General features: G+C 48.4%; 1 protein-coding gene across 2 annotated transcripts; it reads left to right on the top strand.

The window, feature by feature from the left end:
• Positions 1-9,133: 9,133 nt before the first annotated feature.
• C1RL (complement C1r subcomponent like) lies at positions 9,134-20,198 on the top strand. Of its 2 annotated transcripts, XM_036116257.2 has the most exons (7): positions 9,175-9,264; positions 9,517-9,650; positions 9,816-10,044; positions 15,539-15,728; positions 17,001-17,123; positions 17,253-17,327; positions 18,953-20,198. In XM_036116257.2, the coding sequence occupies exons 2-7, from the start codon at positions 9,595-9,597 to the stop codon at positions 19,723-19,725; spliced, it is 1,446 nt and encodes a 481-aa protein (XP_035972150.1). In that variant the 5' UTR covers positions 9,175-9,264; positions 9,517-9,594; the 3' UTR covers positions 19,726-20,198. The 2 variants fall into 2 exon arrangements, with proteins under 2 accessions (XP_077931679.1, XP_035972150.1); XM_078075553.1 differs by lacking the exon at positions 9,517-9,650 and having other exon boundaries at positions 9,134-9,264.
• Positions 20,199-21,356: the final 1,158 nt, after the last annotated feature.

Here is a 21,356-nt window from a genome sequence, read left to right as displayed (position 1 = left end):
AGTTCTTCTCACACTTTATCCCCTTACAAATTGAGAACCTCAAAGAACTTTTGTTTGTGTAGGTTATATCTATTCATAGTCACTGTATTAGAAATTAAAACGGCGAACATTTTAAAACACAAGGATGCACAAATACACGCCAGGGGATGATGTCGCCACACCTCATGTGGCCTCTGCTAACTCCGTGGTTCTCTCATGAGAGAAAGAGAAAAAAGCAAGTATCCTAGTATTATTGTGAAAGTGATTTAGCCCTCACAACCCCCCCCCCGAAACGATCTCAGGGACCCCCAGGGCTTGCCAGACCACAGGCTGAGAGCCACGGCCCTGGAGAGAATTGCTGCTCCACATCCTCAGCTTTTTCATCTCCTTGGAGTTAATATTGCATGAAGAACCCCAGAACTGAAGGAGTCCACCCCTATCCACTATGCTAGAGTTTTCCTGTATGTTACATCTACATATGTTATAAACTCCATGATACAATGTTACAATGTTTGCTTTAAACAGGTATGCCTTTTTTATTTAAGAAGAAAAACCAGATTTTTCTATTTAGCTACAAATTTACCATGTCTCTTCACTGCACCCTGCAACTCTATCTTCCACCTGGATTCCTTCCCTCCCAGCCCCTACACGCTCTTTAGCATTTGTCATCCTGCGGGTCTGCTGAAGGCAAATTCTCCGAGTTTTCTTTTATCTGAGAATGGTTTTATTTCATCTTCATTCTGGAAGAATATTTTCACTGGAAAAGCAATTCTGAGTTGACTATTTTGTTTCTTCCAGAATTTTAAAGATGTTCCACTGTCTTCCAGTCTGCAGTGTTTTTGATGAGAAAATAGTGACATTGAAAGTGTTCTTCTCCGTATGCAGTGTGTCCTTTTCGTCTGGGTGCTTTCAAGATTTTCTCTTTACCTTTGGCTTGTAGGAGTTTGACTATGCTCTTCCTAGATGTGCTTTTATTGTTGTTGTGGTTTTACTTTCCATTCCACTTTGAGTTTACCAAGCTTCCTGAATCTAAAAATGTTTGTTTTTTACCAAAGTTGGGAAATTTCCAGCATACTTCCTTGAATATTTTTTTCTGCCTCATTCTCTCTCCTCTCCTTCTGGGACTCAAGAACACATATATTAGAGGGTTTGGGTTTGTTTTGTCTGTTTTGTCCCACAGATCTCTGAGTTTCTGCTCATTTTTAAAATTTTTTCTTCTGATCCTCAGATTGGATAATTCCTATTTATCTATCTGCAAGTTCATTGACTCTTTCTTCTGCTATCTCCATGTTTCTACTAAGCTCCTCCAGTGATTTTTTTTTTAATTTCATGTAGTGTTACATCTTTGAATTTTGAAATTTACATTTGGTTCCTTTTAAAAGTTTATATTTTTCTGCTTATGTTTCCTATCTTTTCTCTTTAACATGAGCATATTCTTCTTTGCATCTTTGCGTGCCAAAATCCTTGTGTACAGATCCCAACATCCGGCTCATCTCAGGGAACATCTCTGTTGTCTTTTCTCTTGAGTGTGGTTTGTATTTCCTGTTTCTTCATATTTGGAGTAATTTTGGACTGTATCCTGGACACAATGAGGTTACATTATAAAGACTATGGCTTCTGTGTTGTTCCTCCAAAGAGTATTGGTGTGTTTGTTGTTTTTGTTTTTGTTTTCCAAGTAGGCAGTTAGCTTGGCTTAACTCAAACTGCAGACTATCTTGAGAGAGCAGTAGTTCAAAAAAATTTTTTTAAGATTTTATTTATTTGTTATTTGAAAGAGAGAGAGAGCACAAGCAGGGGGAGGAGCAGAGGGAGAGGGAAAAGCAGACCCCCGGCTGAGCAGGGAGCTGGTGGATGATGCGGGGCTCAATCCCAGGACCTTGGGATCATGACCTGAGCCAAAGGCAGATGTTTAACTGACTGAGCCACCCAGGCGCCCCAGTAATTCAGATGTAAGTTGAATTCTTTCAGTCTTAGCTAGGCTGCCTGGAGTCTGACCCATGCATTCATGACTCAGGGGAACAAGGGTAGAAATCCCTGAGACACTCAAATAGCTGACAACCTGATTATGAGCCAGACATCACACAATGTGATGTGCGTGGAGGTGATTCAGAGGCTTGGTGCTATAGCCCCACAGCCGACCCCAGCACCTGTGCCCCCAGAGAGGTCTAGGGAAACAAAAGTGTCTCGTGGCGATAATATTAAGAAGAGAGTTCTAGCTCTCCCTCTGATGTTCCTCTCCCCAAGGCTCCAGAGCCCAAGCCTGGCATTCTTCCTACATCCCCACTCCCGGATGTGGGCAAGGGTACCATCCCGTGTGGTGCCAGCCCTGAAGAGCCCCTGTGTCTGCATTGATGCCAAAATTGCTTGGGTAACCACTTCTGCTTTTCCTGACAGGCTACAAACTACAGAGCAACAACCGACTGTATGTCTCTGCCAGCCAAAGAGGAAGCCCCAGTGCAGGGGAGGTGGTCCTGAATGCAGGATGGAGGCACAGCTACCCAGCCCCAGCCCCAGCCCCACATGGGCCCGCAGCAACCAGCTGCACAGAGAGCCACCAGGCTCCTTCTCCACCCCCAAGTACGTGGAGGCTTTGTCCCCTGACCCCAACACTCACTGCAGCCACACCACCTATGTGGGACGAGGGCAGGCCTTCATATTCAAAGTGTTAGATTCTTCCAAACAGGGACCACGTCCAGGATTCAGACTGCTCAAGACACCAGCAGCAGTATGGCCACTACCTCTTCCCCCTCCCCTGTGCCCCCCCCCGCCCCCCGCCCTTAGCTCCCTGCCTCTTTCCCACCCAGCCTCCACCCAGCTCTTGAATGCTTGGCCACTAGGGGACATTATCCAGGTTCACCCAGAACTTGCCCAGTTTTAAAACTGAAAGGTCTACAACCCAGGCAAGCCCTCAGTCCCAGGCAAGTTGAACAGTTGGTTACCTGATGTGCCCTGGAATTCTCTTTTAAGGCCTTTCTCCTCCTGTCCTCCAGAACATCTCTAAGAAAGTCTTCTCAGAAGTGCTAACCTCCAGTATGTGCCCTCTTAGAATGGAGCACAAGCTTAGGAACAGAGTACAATCCTGCCCATCACAGACTATCATGGAGTAGGGAATGATGCTCTGAAGGGAATCTAGGGATGAACCCCCAGCTCTGATTGGAGGCTTATCTGGTTTCTTCCCACCAGATGGCTCATGGACTTGGACCATTGTTCACTCCTGTGGATGTGTCTCTGACTTCCTAGATGCTCCATGTGACCCTAAGGGTTATTATATAAGAGGGCAGGTTTCAGTGCTCCTAGGAGAGGGGAGAAATCCTGGCCAGTGGGGCCTGCTCCTCAAAAGATGGATAAGGGAGATTATTCCCAGGTGTGGTAGGTGTTGGTGTATGAAGAGAGGTAGACTTGATACCAGGACTGTACCTGGTAAATTGTGTTTGTCTTGACCATCACTCTCCTGCCATCCCCTCATAGCCATGAACCATAGCTCTCCTGAACCTTTTTAGCCTGGAAAAACCAAAGTTCCAGAACATACCCTGTTTGGGTCTTGTAATTTGCCACATTTGTGAGGAGCCACATTACAAGATTCAAAATGGAAGAAACAATGGATGTGTGTGTGTGTGTGTGCGTGTGTGTGTAGAATGTAGGACCAAATGGCATGTAAGAATTTCCATACATTCCACGTACCTAGAACACCTGGTACATAGTAACATTCAAGAAATATTGGTTGAATAAATGAATGTGTCTACACGTGCATGTCTTGGCGTCTGAGTGGTAAGTTCTTCTTAGGCCTGGGAGAAAAAGGAGTTGGGACAGATAGTTTCCCACCCATATGAGGAATTCCCTCTATAACAATCCAACTTCTAAATGAATGCTTTCATTGAGTGATCTGTGGGGGAAAGGTCTCAGCTTCAAACCCCCACTCTCTGGTGATGAATCATTTTTGACAGGGCAGTCTACACTGCTGCTGAGAGGCAGAGTGAGGTACAATACTACTCCACTACAGTGGTTTTCCTCACTCCAAACACACTGAAAATCTCTAGCACAATCTTTTTTTCCTGTTTTGAGGACTCATCCCTGCCCTCCCTTTCAGCCACTCTGGCAGGGTAGAAGCAGGAAGGTTCTTTGGGGGATATCCCCAGCCTCTTTCTCATGATGAGTTCTTAGGGGTTAGTACACAGACCTCAGAACTTTGGGACAAGCCATCCCCTCCCACCTTTCAGACCTGAGTACATTAAGATGACATTTTTTTAAGTATTAGAGAAGGGAGGTTCTGATTTTGGTGGAGACGGAAGGAGCAGAGATATGTTGGTGAGCACGTGTCCCACGTGGGATTTCAGAGGAGTATCATGTTGCTCATGAAAGCATGCCAACTGATGTAATGAGCACAGAGCTGCCAGAAAGGGCTCCAGGCAATCAGGGCTCAGACTGGGGTAGCGACCACAGTGACAAGTGACAGTGAGTGGGGCTGGGGAGAGGGAGGTCTCATGCAGCAGAGTCGCCATACTGAAGTAGTTGCAAAGCACCTTGCCCTCGGATGACCAGATAGCTTATTGTCCAAACCAGGGGAAGGAGGGCACTAGTAATAATTACACCAGGACAACCAGTGTAAACTGGGACTGTTCCAACCAAACTGAGATATATGCTCTCCCAATAGAGGACCCTAAAGAGTGTTCTGGAAGATTGGATAGTTAGTCTACCAAAGCTACAAAGAGAGGGAGGGCTAATACCCTCGTGGGTAAAGCACTAGCAATCTTCTTAGGACTATCAGACCTCCTCAGGGAGATGATGACCATGATGGAGAGATAGTAGGACTCCTGCCTCTATGAATTTCTTTCTTTGAATAAAGTGAATCAGGGTGGGTGAAAATAAATGCAGAAGTGGCCAGTATTGTTAGGGCTGATGAGTGGTTAGATGGGTATATGATGGAGTGGCTATAGTGAAGCATAATCAAAAGAATATGACAGGGTGTCTGGGTGGCTTAGATGTTAAGCATCTGCCTAGCTCAGGTCATGATCCCAGGGTCCTGGGATCGAGCCCCGCATCGGACTCCCTGCTCCGCGGGAAGCCTGCTTCTCCCTCCCCCACTCCCCCTGCTTGTGTTCACTCTCTCACTGTGTCTCTGTCAAATAAATAAATAAAATCTTTAAAAAAAAAAAAAAAAGAATATGACAAAGAACATCAGAGACAAAGAACACAATACCCGGGCCCTAAACCTTATGATTCAGTGGCAGGTTCAGTGCCCCTTCCTCCCAGGACAGATCCCTGGTGGGAGCTCATGCCAGGGTCCCTCTTGTTCCTGGGCAGGTCCTGCAGGTCCTGGTTTTTTACCTGCAGGGGGCAGTAGAAGGCTTCCACTTCTGGGGCTCCATTTGCTCCTCCCACTGCTGCAATCGGCATAAAGTGGTCCAACCTGTACTTCTAAGGGCCTTCATGTTTCCCTCCCACGCAGACCACAGTCAGCCACCTCACATGCTCTGACATCCAATGAGAAGGCAGGACCTCCGACAGCGGCTGTATCATCTCCAGATCTCCAATTCAAGGCAAGGTGAGCCGTGCAGGCCAGCAGCTGAGGAGAAGTCCACCGAGGTGAATTCTACTCGCCCTCACTGGAGCCTTCCTCTGTCCGCTATGAGGCCGTGTCCTGGGGCTTCCACATGGCCATGTCTCCTCTCCCCAGGGCACCCGGTCTGGAAAGAAAGGGCACAGATAGAGACAACCACAGTCTGGGGAGTGATTAGTAGAGAACCAGGAGCATAAATAAATAGAAATCGAGTCTTTGAAATAGAGAAGTTTAAAAAAAAAAAATGAACAGTTGGCATGGACCCCACCGAACTTTCCTTCAGCTTCTCCTTCAAGTTAAGTCTGGGTGTTGGTGGGTAAGAGGTCTTCTTGATCTCAGAGATATCCAGCCTCAATTGGGATAAAAAACTGTCTCCAATATTTTAGCTATCCCTGAGCCAGATGGCAAGTGCTATCTACCCTAGAGACTTTTTTAAAGGTCATGCTGGGAATTACTATATTTCCAGCAATCTGCCTCCTCCCAGAGCCTTCCGCAGCCACAGCTCCATTGCCTTGCTTGAGCCAAACCCTCTCACTTGCCCTGGAGTAACTGGACCTGTCTCCCAATTATAGGTGAAAACCAGAATGTGTCTCATATTCCATTTGTTAACTTTCTCTTTTGTACATTTTAAGCTTCTCAGGCTTGCCTTCCCCCCCCCCCAATGCCCTAAAATGAAATTCTGGTGCTCAGTTTTAAAAAGCAAGCCCCATAAATGCTCATAAAATAAATCTCAGCAAGATGAGAACATATTCCCTCTTATCGTAGAGTTGCAGAAAATCAGACACGATTCTGCTTCATAGAGTTGATTCTGATAAAGTGGTAAATCAAGAACATTCAGTCCCACTGGTGTGAAAATATGTAATCCTGTTCTATGTTATATTTATATCATCTTTGGAAGTGTAATTTGCACAAAGGAATCTTTTAAGACATGCAGACATCAGAGAAGATTGCTATATGACCAATACAATGTAATTTGTAAACCTTAAAAGTCTGCAACTCCGGTTGGCCATTGATAATTTATTTGTCTGAAAACAATATTTAATTAATTTATTTTTTTAAAGGAGAGAGCACAAAAGCAGGGGGAGGGGCACAGGGAGAGAGGGAGAGAAAGAGAATCCCAAGCAGGCTCCATGCCCAGCACCGAGCTGGAAGCGGAGCTCAAACTCACGACCCTGAGATCATGACCTGAGCTGAAACCAAGAGTCGGATACTTAACTGACTGAGCCCCCCAGGCATCCCTGAAAACATTATTTAAATTAACCTCTTCAATTTCGAAAAGGCATAAAGATTTATGAGATTGTTGTTTGTTTGTAAGACCAGAAGAATACCTTTGGGACTGTCTTGTCCTTTCAAGCATAAAGGTAAAATCTCATTCTTCTGTTTGTCTTTTTCAAAGAGTTTAAGAGTCTGTGATAATTTGAATTAACAGGGAGAAATCCTTGCCCTGCGATCTACCAGGAAAGCTGGGAATCAGCCTTGTGGGGAAGAGCTGGAAAAGGAAGAGGGGAACAGCACAACCCCACGTTCAATTAACTTGAGGGGATTTGGAATGTGGGGCCCATAGCCAGCCCTGCCCTGGGGGTGATAGAAGGAAAACAAATGCCCTGACCATGATATTTGGGGTCACCATCTCCACTGCGCCCCTATTACTTGAGAGACAATAAACATTCTCAAGTTCAGGGGCGCCTGGGTGGTTCAGTCAGTTAAACATCTGCCCTCAGCTCAGGTCATGATCTCAGGGTCCTGGGATCGAGCCCCCCATCGGGCTCCCTGCTCAGAGGAGAGCCTGCTTCTCTCTCTCCCTCTGTCACTCCCCCTGCTTGTGTTCACTCACCCTCTCTCTCTGTGTGTCAAATAAATAAATAAAATATTTTTTTAAAAAAATTCTCAAGTTCAGTAGGAAGCTGCCTTCTCAAGCCAGAGGCTCTCCAAGAAGACGGGGTGCCATGAGGCTCAGAGGAGAGGAAGCTGTCGGAGCTAAAGCTTGGATCAGGGAGGAGGAGGAGGAAAGCAAGAACACAAAGGCCTGGAGAAAGGGAGGAAAGCAATGGGGGTGAGGGACAAATAAAGGAAGAAGTAATGAGAAGGAGGATACGACCAGGGACCTGAGCAGTGCATGGGCCCAGAGTAGAGGTTACTTCTGGAATGAGGGTGAAAGGGATTGCCTACTGAGCTCTCCCTTGGACTAAGGATGGAGGCAGGATGCTCTAGGGCCGAATAGAAACCAGAGGGATGGCGCTTGAGAAGGAGCCTGGTCATTTGGGATGACCCAGGGAGAGCCTGGAAGGAGCTGGAGGAGGTATCCTGCCGAAGAAGGGGAAGCGGGAAAAGCCAGGTCCCAGAGAGTGGTAGCAGAAAAGTACTTAGCAAAGTGATAGAGGGGCTGGAAGAAGGGGGATTTGAGGGTCAGTATGAGAGGGAAAGGGAAGAAGCCGATTAAGAGACTTTCTACCCATATAGTCAGGATTCAGCCACGCATGTTTCGCCGTCGTATCAATGGGTTAGGCACCATGTTGGCCATCAGTGATGGTGAGCCGAGTAGCCACAGTCCCTGCCGTAATGGAGCCTGCGTGCTGGCCTGGTGCACCGTTTGGGAGTGTCCTAAGGGCTTCCGGAGAGCCTCTTGAACGAAGAGTGGACCAAGAGCACTGGAGTGTGAGGAGCCGTTCTTAGCCTTTGTGGTGAGGAGAACGGGAGAGAATCATTCGACAAAGCCATCACATGTCATAACTGAGCCCCAGAGGTGTGCAAAGCTTCTAGCTGGGGCTGGAGTCCACAACAGGACGTGACCCTGGGCCAACCAATGCTGCAGATGCGCCGCACATCTGCCTGCTTCCCCCCATCCCCTCCCCTTTCAGATCACAGCCAGGGGGGCTGCTTGGAGCTGGTGTCCCCACTGGGCAGCCCTCCCTGGTCAGAGGGAGTTCAGGTCCTCAGGGAGCAGGCTATTGCTGACTTTCCACACACCTGCCTCCTTTGAGGACAGAACCATTGGCCTCCACAAGGGCTTCCTGCCCCTTACCAAGCCACGGGTGAGTGTCTCTCCTGGGGGGGGCAGGGAGGGCGGCCTCTGCCCCTGCCATGGCCTCTGGTATCTGTCTAAAGAAGTTTGAGTCTGGGCCTGACCCTGCTGGACAAGCAGCTTCCAGGGGCTGTGGGCAGGATTCAAAAGACTACCTAAGCGAGTGCCCCCATCCATGCTTGATGAGAGAGGAGCAAGGAGCAGCTCAAGTTCATGGGTCACAAACTTCAATCTCTACAAGAGGCAGTCTTTTAACATAAATGAGTGGAAAGGTCAGGGAGGAAGGGGTATGGCCCATTAAAGGGACCACCCTACTGTGTGATACATGCACGAGTTAAAAATTGGTTGTAAACAGTACAAAAGGGTCAAGAGTCAGTGCCTTCCCAGCCCCCTGATATTTTCTGAGGGCAAATGGGATTTGGGAGGTGTTTTTCCTCTACAGTGGTGGGCAAACTATTCCTGAATCAGACAGTAGGTGGCACTCAACCCAGAGAACTAGAAAAAGGGAACTGTGGAGAATTACTTAACTCATTTCCAGTAACTTCTCCCTCCTCCCCCGCAGGGCCTTCCCCAGCCCCACCTCCTGTTCCCTGGCGTGGGGCACGTCCTCCCGCTGGTCCCAGATGTCCAGTTCCAGATGCCTGGTCTCAGAGTGGGGAAATAACCACTGGAGAAGCCCCCACTCCACAAGCTGCCCAGGCAAGATGTGAGTGTGCCCACCGGAAAGGCCTGGAGGAGAGGACAATGGCGGGGAGAGGGGAAGGTGGGACCCAGGGACGTGCACACACACGCACACACATGCGCACACACACACACAGAACCAGTTACTGCGGGGAGAACTGGAAAGTTGCCTGTAGCCTCTAGCAGCCTTCCCTGGAGTTGGTCAGACTCCGTGGTCCGAGCCAGGAGAGCTAACATATTTAAATGTCCCTCCCTCCTACCACCCTTGCTCCTCCAGATCCCAGGGTGGGATTGGGACCTGCCGAAGCAGAAAGCAGCCCCCTCCTTTGATTGAGACTGTCCTGGGACACGAGCAATGGTGGAAAACTCCCAGTCCAAGCTCCGGCTGGCTAGGAGGCTGAAGGAATCAGGGTGAGGAGGGGCAGTAAGGGAGGAGCCCACACGTGCCCAGGCCTCAAGGGCTAATGCCTTTGCGGGGCCTCTCGATCTCTCAGCTTCGCCTGCCCCTGCTCCTCATACTTCCACAGGCCTCGGGCCATATGTGTGTGGCCATATCTTGCTCTCATCCACTCACAGGTGGTGGCTACTCCTCTGGGGAGTCCTCCAGGCTTGCCCCACGCAGGGCTCCGTGCTCTTGGCCCAGCAGCTACCCCAGCAGCTGACATCCCCCGGGTATCCGGAGCCATATCTCAAAGGCCAAGAGAACTCCACTGACATCGAGGCTCCAGAGGGCTTTGCCGTGAGGCTTGTCTTCCAGGACTTCGACCTGGAGCCGTCCCAGGACTGTGAGCAGGACTCTGTCACAGTGAGCTGCAGTGGGGGTCCTGAAGGGACTCTGGGGAGGGAGCCTCCTGGCCTGGAGCCCAGAGGCAGGGGGACGTGGCTGTGCCCTGAATGGCAAAGGATGGATGAAGAGCCCAAGTCAGGGGCACAGGCGGCTTAGCTGGGAGGTCAGGGTCTGCCCCAGGGCGCTGCCTTCTGCCCTCAGGCCTGCCCTTGTCCCTGCTACCATCTGGGTCCCACAGAGCAAGAGAGAGGGTGGCAGGGCAGGCCCTGCTTTGGAAGTCGTACCGAGGGACACACACATACTGCAAAACCCTGGCGTCAAATAGCAAGGACTCACACATCCATCAGTAAAGATCCACCAAGTATCTGTGGAGTGCAGGCTCCGTCTGATCAGGAAGCTGGGCCTAAATACTAACAAAAACTTAGGTGACTGTTCAAGCTGCAGGATAAGGACACTTTAAAAATAGCACTTTACATTATCTTTTGGGTTAAATTTCCTTCGTATCAAAATAATCCATGCACAGAGTTCTTATAAAAAATGAGTATACAAGGCTTATAATGAAAACAGCAGTCTCCAGGCTTCTTCCCAGCCCCAGGGCCTCTCCCAGCGGCAGCGCCTGCGATGCATGTAGCTGCTCCATCTGGCATTTACTTCCATGTGTATAAATAGCATGCTTATTGTGTTACTTTTGTGCACATGATCACTTAATTTCCAACCATAGAAGATGAGGACTCGCTTTACCTCTCTTAGACCTTCACTGCATTTCCCCGCGCCATCCTCCCAAGCTACCATTATTAGCATTTTTAGTTATTTACATTATCATGACTTTAAAATATTCCCTTCTGAGCACATGGTGTACAATAATTATATGTCCTTGCTTCTCTGGCTTTTGGGTCTCCCGGGAGTCAGTAATCTCATGGAGTTTTTTGGGTTTTCTGTTTGTTTTTGTTTTGATTCTAGTATGCTTAGCTCTGTCTATAACTAAGCTCCCCAAACTCTTAGCCAGGAGAGTAAATCTCTTCTCGACATGATCAACTACAAATCTTAATCTCTTGGTCTTGCTTTGTGTTGACATCCCACCTGAAGATCTCGTGATGCTTCATCTCCTCAGAGTTCCTTGCTCTCTAGAGCCTCAAGCATTCTGGAAGTTCCTTTCTCCCTCCTTCTGGGCATTTCCTGTACCTGTTATGTGCTGGAACTGAACCCAATACCATTCTCTTTCTTGGTTTAGTCCCTCATTTTGGAGGAGCACATTCTCCTCCAGAAAGGATATGAGGGAATAAGCTGTAAAGGATCTCACATATCCCGGAATGTCTTAGTCCACCCTCACAGTTGATGGATAGTGGATTTGGGACGCAGTCTGGGTTACAAGCCATTTTCTCTCAGAATTTTGATGATACGGTCTGCTTGTTCTAGTGTTGTCAAGCCTGGTACAAGGATGATTCCTGGTCCTTAGTTTTTTCGCTCTAGGACATTTGGAACATTTTCCTTATTGCCAGTATTCTAAGTTTTCATTCTGATGTGCCTTAATGCGAGTCTTTTTGTACTCATTATACAGGGGTTTTTAATCTAGAGACTCTTTTTTTAAGATTTTATTTACTTATTAGAGAGAGCAAGAAAGCACGAGCGGGGGAGTTTCAAAGAGAGAAGCAGACTCCCTGCTGAGCTGGGAGACCCACATGGACTGGATCCCAGGACTCGATTCCAGCACCCTGGGATCATGACCTGAGCTGAAGGCAGACGCTTAACCGACTGAGCCACCCAGGCGCCCCTAATCTAGAGACTTTTTAAATCCAGTCCTTCAATTCTGAGAATGCTCTTGTATTTTTTTTTTTTTTAGGCTTCTGAGCCTATGTATGTTTATTTTTATGTTTATTTTATTTTATTTTACTGAAATACAATTGACATAAAATGTTATCTTAGTTTCAATTGTGCAACATATTGAAAACACAATTCTGTACATTGCTCAGTGCTTACACCAGTGACTGTAGTCACCATCTGTCACCATACAATATTATTATAATATTATTGATTATATTCCTTATGCTGTACTTTTCTTCTCCTCACGTATTCATTTTTTTAAGTTTTTATTTAAATTCCCGTTCGCTAACAGACAGTGTCATATTAGTTTCAGGTGTACAATATAGTGATTCAACACTTTCATACATCTCCTGGTGCTTGTCACGACATGTGATCTCCTTAATCCCCATCACCTACTTCATGCATTTCCCCACCCACTGCTCTTGTATTATTTTTTATATAAGTTCCAGATGTCTGCTTCTTTATTTTCTCTTTCTTCAGAAAGAGAAAATAAATTTAGCTGTTGTAAATTCTGGACTGATTCTCCAGTTTTGTTAATCCATTCTGTTCTGTTTTCCATCTCTTTTTGTTCCACTTTCTGGGAGATTTCCTCATTTTAGATACCAACTTTTTTTAAAGATTTTATTTATTTGAGAGAGAGCACAAACAGGGAGAGGGGCAGAGGGAGAGGGAGAAGCATTGCAGGGCTCGATCCCAGGACCCCAGGATCATGACCTGAGCCAAAGGCAGCCACTGGACTGAGTGGACTGAGCCACCCAGGCGCCCCTTAAATATGAACTTTTTATTAATTTTTTTCTGCTAATGTATTTTTTCATGTCTAAAAGCTTGTTCTTATCTTCTAAACGTACCTTTGTATAGAATATTGTTCTTGTTTCGTAGAGGCAATATCCTTTCCTCTACAGGGATTATTTTTAAATGTTTCTTCTGTTCCTGTATTATCTCTACTTCATCCAGGTTCCCTTTTATTGTTCATTTGTTTTGGTCTCTGCTTATCGTGTTAGAAACTTTCCTACAATGTCTGAGAATCCTTGGCTGTCCATTCATATTTAAGAGTGAAATACTCAGATGGCACTGGATGCTCCGTGTGGATATCTAAAATTTGTGAAGTGACAGGTTTGACAATAAAGTTATCAACAAGGTGACCTATTTGTGCTGTTGGGGAACCTCCCAAATATTAGCTTGCGGAAGTATTTTCTTTAGGGACAGCCGAGCTCAGATCGGAATCCTTGGGTCTCCTGTTCAGGGTAGCCAACATTCTGGTAAACAAGCAGAGGAGGGAATTGCACTGTTTGATATGTAGACTTTCACCTAAGCCCTCTGTTTTCCACACTGGTCTTCACCTCCTCTGTTGAGTGTGCCAGGGGATCCCAAGTCCAGGGTGTCCGACTCACGCTCAGGTTTTCTGCCAGGATGAGCAGGAGGGGGTTGCCCGGATGTACAGCATGGGCAAAGGAACCTAGAGTTCTGAGGTCTCCCCACGATGGCTTTCCGTCAGCCCTTCCTCCATCCTCATCCTCAGGGGTGCCCGGTTACCCCAATTTCTGAAACTTTCCTGGGTTCTGTGGTGAGAACCTGCTTGCTTTATGTTGTCTTCCACCTTTGAAGACTCGTTGCCATTTGTCCATCTCCAACCCATCTTCCAAAATGTTGACATCCCTCCTCTGCTGTCACGTCCTCTCGCTTTTTTGCCTTGATCACGTGCACCATTTTATCCCTTTGCTGTGACATTGGTGGGATTTGAGGTGGGAAAGGAGATAAATGCATGTGTTTACTGCTTCAGATTTTACTGGAAGTCGGGACTGATTTAATTCAGCCTATGTCTGTTGAGCACCTACCTTGAGCCCTGCTCTTCTCAGCCACGGGCAGTTTCCATCTTGGCCTGACTCTTCCCTGTCGTGGAGGGAGTTCAAGCTCAGGAAGAGGATCCTTCCCTCCTGTCTGCTTCCAGAGCAAATCACACGGACACCGCAAATGCAGAACTTAAGCCCCTGGAGTCTAGTTCCATTTTTACTCGTCAGTATGCTCAGCTGGCCTGTGAGCTCTTTGGTAGCAGAACGGTCTGTTCTTCATATCTGTACCCCCAGCACCTAGCACAGTGTCTCACACATAGAACATAATCAGTACCTGTTGAAGGAATGGATGGATGGATGCATGGATGGATGGATGGATGGATGCATGGATGGATGGATGCATGGATGGATGGATGGATGGATGGATGAAATCCAAGCTTCTGTAGAACACACAACAGAATGAATTTGGGATGAGCAGGTGTTTAGTGTCATCCTCACCCCTGTTCCACGTGTAGACTCTGGAGAACTGCCATAGGGCGTGATGTTGTCCTGGCTAGAAGAGGCCTCATGGACCATTTTATAGGAAGGAACCGAGAATGGGGGTTAAGAAACCCCCCATGTCACACAAGGAGGTGGGGCAGAGTCTGGAATTTAACATAGGTCTGAGGACTCTCACTCGGGTGTTCATTCTACTTTGCTAATTAGACTCCTAAGTTATTTTATTTAGCCAACAACTCATGAGGAAGGGTAAGAAGAAAACTGGAGCACTTAACAACCAAGTGTAGCAGTAAAGGACAGTTTCCTAGGTTAAAATGCTTCTTCCCCAAGAGGTAGGTCTCTTAAATAGGGACATTAAATGTGTTGATGTCCTAAGGAAGGAAAAGTATTGGGACATGCCCGAGCAAGACATTCCAGGTGACTGAAAACTTTTCTTTATGCCAACTTCCCCCCAGTCACTGTGATCATGGAGAGATGGGCTGAAGGGAGGCTTAAAGAAATTTGCGATCTGGGGAGAACGAGAGAACAAAGAGCTAGCAAGAACCCAGGGTATGTGGGTCAATATGAAGGTCAGAAATCAAATGAGCTGACCAGTGAGCTGTGTGCCCAGAGAAGAGATTAGGCATGAAGCAAGGGCCAGGGGAACTCCTTCCAAGATGCCCTTCCTTGGGTTGGGGAACCCACAGTAAAGGATTTGAGCAGAGGTGAGGCAGGCAGAAGGAACAGAAGCAGAGACAACCTGCTTCAAGAACATACTAAAGCATCAATACCCAGGGTACACGCACTGTGTACATTTTGTGTCCGTAGATTTCGCACCTTGTGGGGGGCTTCACTTACAGTTTCTGGAGTAAGAGGAGAAACATTCCAAAGGAAGGAGAACAGGAAAGGCTAGGAACCCAAGGGGCTCAGTCTTTGCAAAGAGTCTTATTGCTTCACAGATGTTGGCCACTGGAAGTTATTCGGACAAGTGGAAGGTGATGGGGGTGGAGGAGGTGGGACGGGAAGGATTTAGGTCTGCATATTTGTCAATTCAAGGCTGTGGCGCCATAGGTACCATTTGGAGCATCAGGGAGTCAGGGTGAGCAAAATAGATGTGGTTCCTGCCTTCTTAGAATTTATGATTCAGCGGACTGTTTGGAGAAACCCTGGGGTTGCTAAGGAGCTTCTTGAAAGTAGGTAACTATGGTGGGCTTTATGAGATACTCACAGTAGGCTAAAGAAATACATTAGGTATCTGATCATGGATAAAAGAAACCTGGGGGTCAGTAATGGGACAGGACGCTACTTGAGGAAAGCTCCCCGAGGAACAGCTTCTGAGCCCCAGAGGTGTGCAGACCTTCTAGAGGATGTGACCCTGTGGTGCAGATTCACCCCACACCTGCCTGCCCACCCTCCCCTTTCAGATCACAGCCAGTGGGATGGATCCAAGTCGGTTCTGTGGGCAGCAGGGCTCCCCGCTGGGCAGCCCCCCTGATCAGAGGGAGTTTGTGTCCCCGGGGAACCGACTGCGGCTGACTTTCCGAGCCCCTGCCTCCTCTCAGGACAGGACCACTGGCCTCCACAAGGGCTTCCTGGCCCTCTACCAAGCTGTGGGTGAGTGTCCCTCCTGGGGGTGCAGCCTCTACCCCGAGCCATGGCCCCTGATCTTCCGAAGGGACAAGTGGAAGCTTGAGCGACCCCACCCCCCCACCCCCCCCACCCCCGCCCCAGCTATGCCCCTGCTGCTGAGCAGCCCAATTAAAGGGGCAGGCGTGGCTCAGCTCCAGCAGTTGTTTCCATGCAGATTTATAGGCTGAATGCTTGCAGATCATCTCCTCTTTCAAAAGAAGCCAAGAGTCCAGATTTTTAAGTGAAATTCTAGATTTTCAAATCATAACTCAGGTTTTTTTGAAAGATAATGCATGCACATGATAATTTTTTTAAAAAAATAATATAATATGGTAATAGTATAAGAAGTAAGTCTTCCTCTCATCTCTGGCCCTTAGTCCCTGGCTACCCTGTCTGGAAACAACCCTGTTGTCCATTTCCTGGGTATGCTTCCAAAGACGCTCTAGGTGCCATTCAAATATAATTGTTATGCGGCGGAGTGGGGGGGATGCCTAATATTCACAATGTCTTAAATCTAGCATTTTTCACTCAATAATATGTCTTTTTTTAAAGATTATTTATTTATTAATTTGAGAGAGAACGAGAGGGAGCGAGAGAGAGAGAGCACGAGCAGGGAGAGGGGCAGAGAGAGAGGGAGAAGCAAATTCCCCACTGAGCAGGGAGCCCTACTCAGGGCTTGATCCCAGGACCCTGGGATCATAACCTGAGCCAAAGGCTGACACTTAACCGACTGAGCCACCCAGGCGCCCCTCAGTAATATGTCTTAACGATCATCCCATATTCATGTGGTTAGCAGTGCCTCATTCTTTTTAAGGACCATATAGTATTCCTGTGACTGATGCACATAATCTGTGCAGCCAGTCCTGCTGATACTCTGCAGCCACAAGCAGTCCTGCTATGGCTATCCCTGTATGTACATCTTTGAGCCTGTGTATGAGGGTAAATTCTTAGAAATAGAAATGGTAGGTGAAAAGGCATTTGCAATTTAAGTTTCAGCATTGCTGAATTTCCCTCCAAAGAGGTTTTGCTAACATGCACTGACTAGCCCTGTATGACGATGCCTGTATCCCCTACAGCCTATTTATCACCGTTACTTTCCATTTTTTAATCATTTTTATCATGGATGATCTTATCAGTGAAAAACAGTTCAGATGTTCTAAATAAAAGACTGTGCAAGTCACACTAAATACAGCCCTGGGCCGGAATCAGTCCCAGGGCTGCCAGTTCGGGGTCCTCCTGACCACTGGTTTCCTACAGGTGTGAACCGCAGTCAGCCCGTCAGCCAGACCAGGGAAGCCTCTGAGGCCAGAACACGTGGAGACAGCCCCTCCAAGACCCAGAACCGCTGCCAGGAGCCCTATTATCAGGCCGCGCCAGCAGGTGCGTCCCGCCTGCTGGGGAACCAGCTCCTATTTGCCTCACTCCCAGCAAGAGGCGCTCTGGGCACCTAGCACCCCCACCTCCCAACTGTGAATCTGTTTCTCTGCCTCCCCTCATTTCACTCCCCAGGGACACTCACCTGCACACCCCAGGGCCCCTGGAAGGAGACACAAGACAGGGAGGAGCTTCCTCACTGCATCCCGGGTGAGTAGGGACCTCCCAGCGCCGACCCTGTGGCCACTTCCCGAAGAAACCTCAGCTGTATGTGTGGCCCGCGGGAGCAGGACATAGGGGGTTAAAGGAAAGCCTTAGGGTCGACAGGGAGAGATAAAGGCAGAAGGTGCAGAAGAAGAGGGGAACCAAGAAGGCCCAGAAAAGGAGAAGCAAGAATCTTGTCCCTTATTCAGGATCAAGAGATAACTGAGAAAGTAAAAGTATAAAGGAAGTTCATCAGAGGGGACAGTAAAGGAGAAGAGGGTCAGCAGAGTGGAAAGAAGAGAAACCCCTCTCTTGGGATGGTCTGCTTTAAGGATACACAGACAGGCTCTCTGTCCCCAAAACATCTCCCTACCTACATGCCACAGTGCCAGGAAGTCTGCCATGTTAATACTTTTTATTAAGATAAAATTTATGTAACATAAAATTCACCATCTTAACCATTTTAAAGTATACCATGAGGTGATTTTTAGTATATTCACAAGGTTGTGCCACCATTACCACTAACTCCAGAACATTCCCATCACCCCAAAAAGAAACCCAGCACCTCAGACTCTCCCCTCCACCACCCCCTGGCAACCACTAATCTACTTTCTGTCTCTATGGATTTGCCTCTTCCGACATTTTCTATAAAGGGAATCATGCAGCATGTGGCCTTTGTGTCTGGCTTCTTTCATTTAGCTTGTTTTCAAGGTTCATCCATATTGTAGCAGGTGTCAGGATTCCATTCCTTTCCATGGATATACCACCTTTTGTTCATCCATTCATCAATTAAAGGACATTTGGGTTGTTTTCACTTTTTGCCTTTTAGGGATAAATGCTACTATGAGCATTCGTGTACGAGTTTCTGTGTGAACATATGTTTTCTATTCTTTTGGGCATATCCCTAGTAGTGGAATTGCTAGATCACATCACACCTGTAGGTGTCACTTTTTGAGGACTTGCCAGGCTGTTTTCCGCTGGGGCTGCATCCTTTTACATTCCCACCAGCAAGATATGAGGGTTCAAGTTCACTGTTTTTGAAATCCATTTTTTTTTTTTTTTTTTTTTTTAGTCAAAGCAATGCCTTTCTAACCCAATCCGAATACATTTCTCAGATCTCACTCCTGATCCTCAGAAAGCTCTCAGGCCAGGCTGATGCAGTGTTTGGGCAGTGGGTTGGAGGGCAGGTGATGGTGGAAGATGTCAAGGATGAGGAAGGACACAGAAAACAGGCAACAGGCACTGAGGACAAACTGCTTGCTGCATGATTTTGCTCAGGATGGCCCCACCAAGAGTCTGAAGAAGTGGCCTTAAAATGTCTGAGGGATGGGGGAAACAGGGGAAGGGGACCAAGAGCACACTTACTGTGATGAGCACCGAGTACCCTGTAGAGCTGTTGGATCACTATATTGCATACCTGAAACGAATATAACGCTGCGTGTTAATGACACTGGAATTAATTTTTTTAAATCCTATTATTAAGGTAAAATAAGAGTGATTCTTATTTAAAAAGGAATCGTCTGAGGAGGCGCAGGAGAGAGAGCGCTTCACGGAAGCAGGTCTTTAACAAATGCATCTTGATGCAGCTGCTGATGTCCCCTGTACGTCTCTCTGTCTCTCTTCTCTCCCAGTCTGTGGCCGGCCGGTCACCCCCATCGCCCAGAACCAGGAGGCCCTGGGTTCCTCCAGAGCCAAGTTGGGCAACTTCCCCTGGCAAGCTTTCACCAATATCTACGGCCGCGGGGGCGGGGCCCTGCTGGGCGACAGGTGGATCCTCACGGCCGCCCACACCATCTATCCCAAGGACGGCATCTTTCTCGGGAAGAACCGGAGCGTGGAGGTGTTCCTGGGCCACACAAGCATAGACGAGATGTTGCGGCTGGGGAGCCACCCTGTGCGCCGCGTGGTGGTGCACCCGGACTACCGCCAGCACGAGTCCCACAGCTTCGACGGGGACATCGCGCTCCTGGAGCTGCGGCGCAGCGTGCGGCTGGGCCCCAGCCTGCTGCCCGTCTGTCTGCCCGAGCGCCAGGCCCTCTACCGCAGCGGCGTGTGGGGCTACGTCAGTGGCTTCGGCGTGGACAGGGGCTGGTTGACCACCCAGCTGAAATACTCCAGGCTGCCCGTGGCCCCGCGCGCAGCCTGCCAGGCCTGGCTCCAAGAGAAGCAGAGGTCTGAGGTGTTTTCTGCCAACATGTTCTGTGCTGGGGATAAGATGAGGCAGCAGAATGTCTGCCAGGGGGACAGCGGGGGCGTCTATGTGGTATGGGATGAGCGCGCCCATCACTGGGTGGCCACGGGCATAGTCTCCTGGGGCGTGGGCTGTGGCAAGGGCTATGGCTTCTACACCAAAGTGCTCAACTACCTGGACTGGATCAAGGGAGTGATGGAGGGGAAGGACTGACCCTGGGGGCGCTTGAACAGTGACACCCAGCTGTGGAGCGTCCCCTGATCCGGGAGAGGGTTAGGAGGGAGGACTGGGCTCAGGGATGGCGCTGGGGGCAGGGAACCCCTATTCCTGTCCTGTCCCTTGTGCGAGAGAGCTCCTCCTCCTTCCCAGTGCCCCCCCCCCACCTTCTTGCCCAAGTTTGCGCTCCACCCAGGAAAGCCCTGGACATCTCAGCCAGTTTCCCTTTAAACTTCATCTCCTGCTGACACGGCTTCTTCTGTACTCTCCTGGGAGACGGTCACCTTCTCATCCCCAAGTTCAAGTGGGGTCTGGGGGTTGTGGTCTTAATTGTTTTCATTTCTGAAACATTCCAAAGCCCCTCTAGTTGGCCTTCACGCATTCAAACTACTGGCTTCACCCCCCTCCCCCTGCCAACGGTATCTCCTAGCTGCAATTCTAGTAAACAGCCCATGTTCTGCATACCAGGAGCTTCACGGGTTATTTCATTGACTCCTCACAGCAAGTTTGCAACGGAGCTGTTATTACCCACATTTCACAAATGAAGAAACTGAAGCCCAGGGAGATAAAGTGGCTTGCCCAAAACCCACAGCTGGGACGGGACTGCCAAGGCAATGGGCTTCCCAGGACACCATGATACCTCCCGATTGTCCTCCAGACCTGCTCTGCTTCCCCTTCCCAATCCCCATATCCTTACAGGTCCTCCCTGGGAATTCCTGCTTCATTGAAGACGACAACACCTGGCTCACACTTCCCTGCTAGCCCCGTCTCCTGCAGACCCCAAGCTGAGCCCAGCACCGGGCTGGATGTTGGGGCCGACACCCCCCAGTGCTGCTGGACACCTGGGTCTGGGCTCCACCTGAGAAGACCAGCTCTTTAACTTTTAATAAGGTCTTGAGGTGATTTACAGTGAAAGACACGAGTAAAATACGATTGTTCAAATGGAAATAGGTAATTAATACCATAAAACAGAAGAGAGCAAATCTGCTAGCACTGAAGGTCAAGTTAGCTTACCTGGTTAAAGGTTAAATTGATCTTTGAGGGCGCCTGGGTGGCTCAGTCGTTAAGCGTCTGCCTTCGGCTCGGGTCATGATCCCAGGGTCCTGGGATCGAGTCCCACATTGGGCTCCCTGCTCGGCAGGAAGCCTGCTTCTCCCTCTCCCACTCCCCCTGCTTGTGTTCCTGCTCTCGCTATCTCTCTCTCTGTCAAATAAATAACTAAAATCTTTAAAAAAAATTGATCTTTGAAAAACAGCAGGATTCAAAGTTGTACATACATGTGGTTACTTCGATTTTTTTAAACCATTTTTAAACCTAAGTATAAAAGACTATTAAAAAACACCCTAAGGGGTGCCTGGGTGGCTCAGTCAGTTAAGTGTCTGACTTTTGGTTTTGGCTCAGGTCGTGATCTCAGGAACGTGGGATTGAGCCGCACGTAGGGCTCTGCAATCCCTGCGGAGTCTGCCTGGGATTCTCTCTCCCTTTGCTCCTCCCACTTGTGTTTGCTCTCTCTTTCTCTCTCTCTAAAATAAAAGAAATAAATCTTGGGGCACCTGAATGGCTTGGTAGGTTAAGCATCTGCCTTTGGCTGTGGTCATGATCCCAGGGTCCTGGGATCAAACCCTGAG

Source organism: Halichoerus grypus, chromosome 6 (assembly GCF_964656455.1).
Source record: "Halichoerus grypus chromosome 6, mHalGry1.hap1.1, whole genome shotgun sequence".
Taxonomy (NCBI): domain Eukaryota; kingdom Metazoa; phylum Chordata; class Mammalia; order Carnivora; family Phocidae; genus Halichoerus; species Halichoerus grypus.
The sequence above is the reverse complement of the archived record's forward strand: the minus strand, read 5'-3'. Positions and strand labels throughout refer to the sequence as shown.